The sequence below is a fragment of the Hyperolius riggenbachi genome, chromosome 1, assembly GCF_040937935.1.
Source record: "Hyperolius riggenbachi isolate aHypRig1 chromosome 1, aHypRig1.pri, whole genome shotgun sequence".
Taxonomy (NCBI): Eukaryota; Metazoa; Chordata; class Amphibia; order Anura; family Hyperoliidae; genus Hyperolius; species Hyperolius riggenbachi.
The window spans coordinates 595014535-595020285 of record NC_090646.1 but is presented as its reverse complement, the minus strand read 5'-3'; the positions used below and the strand labels follow the sequence as shown (position 1 = coordinate 595020285).

General features: G+C 53.0%; 1 protein-coding gene across 1 annotated transcript; it reads left to right on the top strand.

Annotated features, from left to right (window-relative positions):
* Positions 1-325: 325 nt before the first annotated feature.
* LOC137558666 (uncharacterized) lies at positions 326-976 on the top strand (the record flags this gene model as incomplete). Its single annotated transcript, XM_068271759.1, has 1 exon — positions 326-976. A coding segment is annotated over one exon (651 nt), but the record flags the coding sequence as incomplete, so codon positions are not given.
* Positions 977-5751: the final 4775 nt, after the last annotated feature.

Below are 5751 nucleotides of genomic sequence, written 5' to 3'. Positions count from 1 at the left end.
ATAGTAAATTATTCGAGGTCAGTCGAATATTCGAGTCGAATAATTTTTACTATTCGATTCGACCTCGGAATTCGAGCTCACTATTCGAGTCGGTATTCGAGCTCATTATTCGAGCTGACTATTCGAAATGGCCTTAAATAGCTTCCAACACTTGTTTTGAGGGTGAATGATGCAAGAAACCTCTTTTTTTTCCAAGTAACAACAGCAAGTGATTATGTGGGGATGTTCCTTTAAAAAAAAAAAGTTGAAAAGAGAAGTTGTGTCCAGAAATTTGTTCAGTACTGTATATACTTCTTCTTCTTCTTCTTTATCTTCTATATCTTCTTCTTCTTCTTCTTCTATATCTTCTTCTTCTATATCTTCTTCTTCTATATCTTCTTCTATATCTTCTTCTTCTTTTATATTGTCTTCTTCTTCTTCTTCATCTTCTTCATCTTCTTCATCTTCTTCATCATCATCTTCTTCTTCTTCATCTTCTTTTTCTTCATCTTCTTCATCTTCTTCATCTTCTTCTTCATCTTCTTCATCTTCTTCTTCATCTTCTTCATCTTCTTCTTCTTCATCTTCTTCATCTTCTTCATCTTCATCTTCTTCATCTTCTTCATCTTCTTCTTCTTCTTCATCTTCTTCTTCTTCATCTTCTTCATCTTCATCTTCTTCTTCTTCATCTTCTTCATCTTCTTCATCTTCATCTTCTTCATCTTCTTCATCTTCTTCTTCATCTTCATCTTCTTCTTCTTCTTCATCTTCTTCTTCTTCTTCTTCTTCTTCATCTTCTTCATCTTCTTCTTCTTCATCATCTTCATCTTCTTCATCTTCTTCTTCTTCATCTTCTTCTTCTTCATCTTCTTCATCTTCTTCTTCTTCATCTTCTTCATCTTCTTCATCTTCATCTTCTTCATCTTCTTCATCTTCTTCATCTTCTTCATCTTCTTCTCCTTCTTCTTCTTCTTCTTCTTCTTCTTCTTCTTCTTCTTCTTCATCTTCTTCTTCTTCATCTTCTTCATCTTCTTCTATATCGTCTTCTTCTTCACTTATTTCTCTTTTCAATTTTTTTTTTAAAGAAATGCAGCTATTTTTGAGCGTAACAAATAGCTCGTGGCGCACGCATGTTGGAAGCGCCATTGTATGTGCTCCCTGGCAGTGGAAACACACAGACAGCAGGAGGTAAATTCAGCAGCAGGAGGAGGAGGATGAGTGTGTGGCAGCAGGCAGTCAATGAGGCAGGCAGCGTGACATAATAGCCCTGGTACCTAGCTGTGATACCAGGGCTGTAAATAAACACAGCAGGCAGGAGGTCCCAGACAGCGGTCGTGCAGCCCACATCGTGTCCAATACACAACTGGGACAACACAGTTTTCAACCCGGGCACCTCAGAAAAATTAAACCTTTTTTTTTTTGGTTTTTTTTGTTTTGTTTTTACAACAAATTACACAGATATAGCTATTTTTTGACGTAATAGCTGGTGGCAGAGTGGCAGCAGAAGGTAAATCTGTGTACCCTGGCAGTGGGAAACACAGACAGACAGACAGCAGCAGCAGCAGGAGGAATGGAGGAGTAATTATGTGTGCAGCTATTGTTTGACGTAATAGCTGGTGGCAGAGTGGCAGCAGAAGCTAATTCTGTGTACCCTGGCAGTGGGAAACACAGACAGACAGCAGCATCAGCAGGAGGAATGGAGGAGTAGTGTGAGTGTGGCAGCAGGTAGGCAGCGTGACATAATAGCCCTGGTACCTAGCGGTGATACCAGGCCGTAAATGAACACAACAGGAGGTCCCAGACAGCGGTCGTGCAGCCCACATCGTGTCCAATACACAACTGGGACAACACAGTTTTCAACCCGGGCACCTCAGAAAAATTAAACCTTTTTTTTTTTTAATGGTTTTTTGGTTTTGTTTGTAAAACAAATTACACAGATATATAGCTATTGTTTGACGTAATAGCTGGTGGCAGAGTGGCAGCAGAAGGTAAATCTTTTCAAAATTCGAGTTAGGTCGAATTCGAATAGTAAATTATTCGAGGTCAGTCGAATATTCGAGTCGAATAATTTTTACTATTCGATTCGACCTCGGAATTCGAGCTCACTATTCGAGTCGGTATTGGCAGTGGGAAACACAGACAGACAGCAGAAGGGCAGTACACAGCAGCCCACTGTAGGTGTAAAATGTGTGGCTGCAGGCGACGTAATAGTCAAAGTGAACCAGGCTTTCTTAGTGAGCAGGAGCCAGGAGGTGGGAAAGGGTGGTAAGGCACATTAACGATGGTTCTTAGCCAGTTCATGTCCCCCTCTCGCCGACAACAGGGGCCAGGAACTCGCCTTCCACCCACGCCTGGTTCATCTTAAGAAACGTCAGTCTGTCCACAGACTTGTGAGACAGACGTGAGCGTTTCTCGGTGACCACACCACCAGCTGCACTGAAGCAGCGCTCGGACAGCACGCTGGAAGGGGGGCAGGACAGCACTTCCAGGGCGTACTGCGCCAGCTCGCTCCAGATCTCCAGGCGCTTGACCCAATACTCCATGGGATCAACAGGGGCATCGCTGTCAAGCCCGCTGTAGGACCCCATGTAGTCAGCCACCATGCGGGTCAGGCGCTGGCTGTGACCGGTGGAGGATGCTGCTGCATGCACCTCCTCTCTAGTCACTGCTGCCGGAGCCTCTACAGTCCTGTAGAGCTCATGGCTGAGAGACAGCAGGTCTGTGGGGCGCTTGCTGCTGGATGCAGGCACCTGCTGCTGCCTCTGTGCTGGCTGCTGGACAGTGGGGGTGGAAGGCTGGGGGAAGGCTTCCTCCAAGCGCTCAACAAGAGCCTGCTGCAAGCTCCTTATTTGTTGCGCTGGGTCTCCTCCTGCAGGCGGCAGGAACTGGCTCAACTTCCCCTTGAGGCGTGGGTCCAACATCATGCTGATCCAGATGTCCTCCCTCTGCTTCATCTGGATCACCCTGGGGTCTCTGCGCAGGCACGTCAGCATGTGCGCTGCCATTGGGAAGAGGCGGGCCACGTCTGCTGGCACATCGACGGCAGTGCTGCTGTCCTCATCCTCCTCCTCTGCCTCGTCAGCCTCATCCTCTCTCCACCCCCGCACCAACTCAGCTGCACTGTGCTGCTCCCCCTCATCAGCAGCAAGGTCAGGGACCTCCACCAAGTCCTCCTCTTCCTCCCCCTCAGAGGTGGACTGTGCAGCTGCTTGCCGCTCCTGCTGGTCCAAGGCTGCCGCTCCCTGTTCCAGCAAAGCATCGAGGGCCCTGTTCAGCAGACAAACCAGGGGCACCCACTCGCAGACCATAGCATGGTCCCTGCTCACCATGTTAGTGGCCTGCAGAAAGGGAGCCAGCACTAAGCACACCTGCTGCATGTGCCTCCAGTCATCATCGGGGACGATGGACGGGATGTTGCTGGTCTTGTCCCTTCTCTGAGCGGCGGAAACAGTGGCCAGGGCAAGGTACTGGTTGACAGCGTGCTTCTGTTCAACCAGACGCTCCAACATCGCCAGGGTGGAGTTCCAGCGAGTCGGAACGTCAAGGATCAGCCGATGGCGTGGCAGATCCAGCTCCTTTTGCACGTCTTCCAGGCTCGCACAGGCTGCAGCCGAGCGCCGGAAGTGACGCACAACGTTCCTTGCCGTTTCCAGCAGTTCGCCCATCCCCTGGTAGGTGCGCAAGAACTTCTGCACCACCAGGTTCAGCACGTGGGCAAGACAGGGGATGTGGGTCAGGTTTCCCCTGTCTATTGCGGCAACCAGATTGGCCCCATTGTCGGCCACCACCTCTCCGACTCTGAGGCCTCTGGGGGTCAGCCAAATCCTCTCCTGCTCCTGGAGTTTGGCCAACACATGGGTTGCCGTCAGCTTGGTCTTCCCAAGGCTGACCAAGTGCAGCAGCGCTTGGCAGTGGCGGGCCTTCACGCTGCTGCTGAGGCGGGGGGTTTGGCCAGGTGTGCCGGAGGATGGCAGAGGATCGGAGGAACCTGCTGCAGTTCCCCTGACCCTGCGGGGTGGCACCACCCACTGTGTTGCTGCTGCTGCTGTGCCCGCTGCTGCTCTCCCATCCTAACCCCATTCCACCAAGCTGACCCAGTGGACAGTGAAGGACAGGTAGCGGCCTGTCCCGAAGCGGCTGCTCCAGGAGTCCATGGTGACGTGGACCCTTTCACCAACCGCGTGCTCCAGCCCTCGCTCCACATTGGCCATCACAAAGCGGTGCTGTGCAGGAATGGCCTTGCGGGAGAAAAAGTGTCTGCTGGGGAGCTGCCAGTCTGGGGCTGCGCAAGCAAGCAGCGCACGAATGTCGCTCCCCTCCTGCACGAGCATGTACGGCAGGAGTTGGGAGCACATGGCCCGTGCCAGCAAGCCGTTCAGCTGCCGCACGCGACGGCTGCTGGGAGGCAGAGCCCTAACCACCCCCTGGAAGGACTCGCTCAAAAGGCTCTGGCGTGGCCTTTTGCTGGCACGGGAATCAGCAGACACAGCGGAGGAGGCCACTGAGGACTGGCTGCCAGAACAGGCCTCAGTGTCGGCGGCAGGAGTTGCAGAGGGGGGAGGAGCAGTGCGTTTCCGCACTCCTGCTGGTGCTGCTGGAGGAGCAGGAGGGCGGGTGGCTGCTGTTGCTGCTGCTGCTGAAGGCTGTGCAGTGATGGGTGTGGTGCCACTGCCAGCACCAGATGCCTTCAGCCTCTGGAACTCCTCATGCTGGTGGAAATGTTTCGCAGCAAGGTGGTTGATGAGCGAGCTGGTGCTGAACTTTAAGGGGTCTGCACCTCTGCTCAACTTCCGCTGACAGTGGTTGCAAGTGGCGTACTTGCTGTACACAGTGGGCATGGTGAAATATCGCCAGATTGGTGACAGAAACATCCCCCTACGGCATGGAAGCGCTGCTGCCTGTCTCCCTGTGGTGGTTGGGGGGGGGGGCTTGGGGGGCTTGGGTGCGGCTGGTGGTGGTACTGGCAGATGCTGCTGCTGCTGCTGCTGAGCCTGAGACACCAGCAGGCTGTGGGACCTGCCTACTGCTGCCAATGCTTGCAATGATGCGCCTCCTTGCAAGGCCCACAAGAGCATCCTCCTCCTCCTCCTCAGAGCTGCTGAGGACGACATCCCCTGGAGGTGGTGGCACCCAGTCTCTGTCTGTCACCGGGTCATCATCATCCTCCCCCTCCTGAAACATGTCCTGCTGGGATGATGACCCCCCAACCTCCTCTCCTGATGCATGGATGGGCTGCTTGACTGTCGCCACAGTCTTGCTGTCCAATCCCTCATCCCCCAAAGTGCCCATCAGCATCTCCTCCTCAAAATCGCCAACAACAGCAGACAATACCCTGATGGTGCCTGGGGTAAAAATACTGCTGAGTGACAGGTCGCCAACTTGTGACGGTGAACTGGCCTCCTCCCCAGACCCTGCTGGGCGGCTGCTGCGAACAGGGGTGGTGGTGGTGGTGGTGGTGAGGGTGGAGGCCTCGGATGCAGAGCTGATGGCGGGCTGCTCATCCTCCGTCATGAGTTGCACCACAGTGTCTGCATGCTTTTCCTCAATGGGACGTTTCCGACCCGGCTGGAGGAAAATCGGAGCAGGTGCTACACGCTGCTGCTGCTGTGTCTCTGCAGCGTGAGTTGCAGATGCTCCTGCTGGGCGGCGCCCAAGGCGTCCACGGCCAGTGGCTATGGGAGGAATGTTAGCCACTGAAGCTGCTGCTGCTGCTGCGGAACTGTGCATGGTGGCGCGGCCGCGGCCTGCCACAATGCTGCTCCCTCTCCTCCT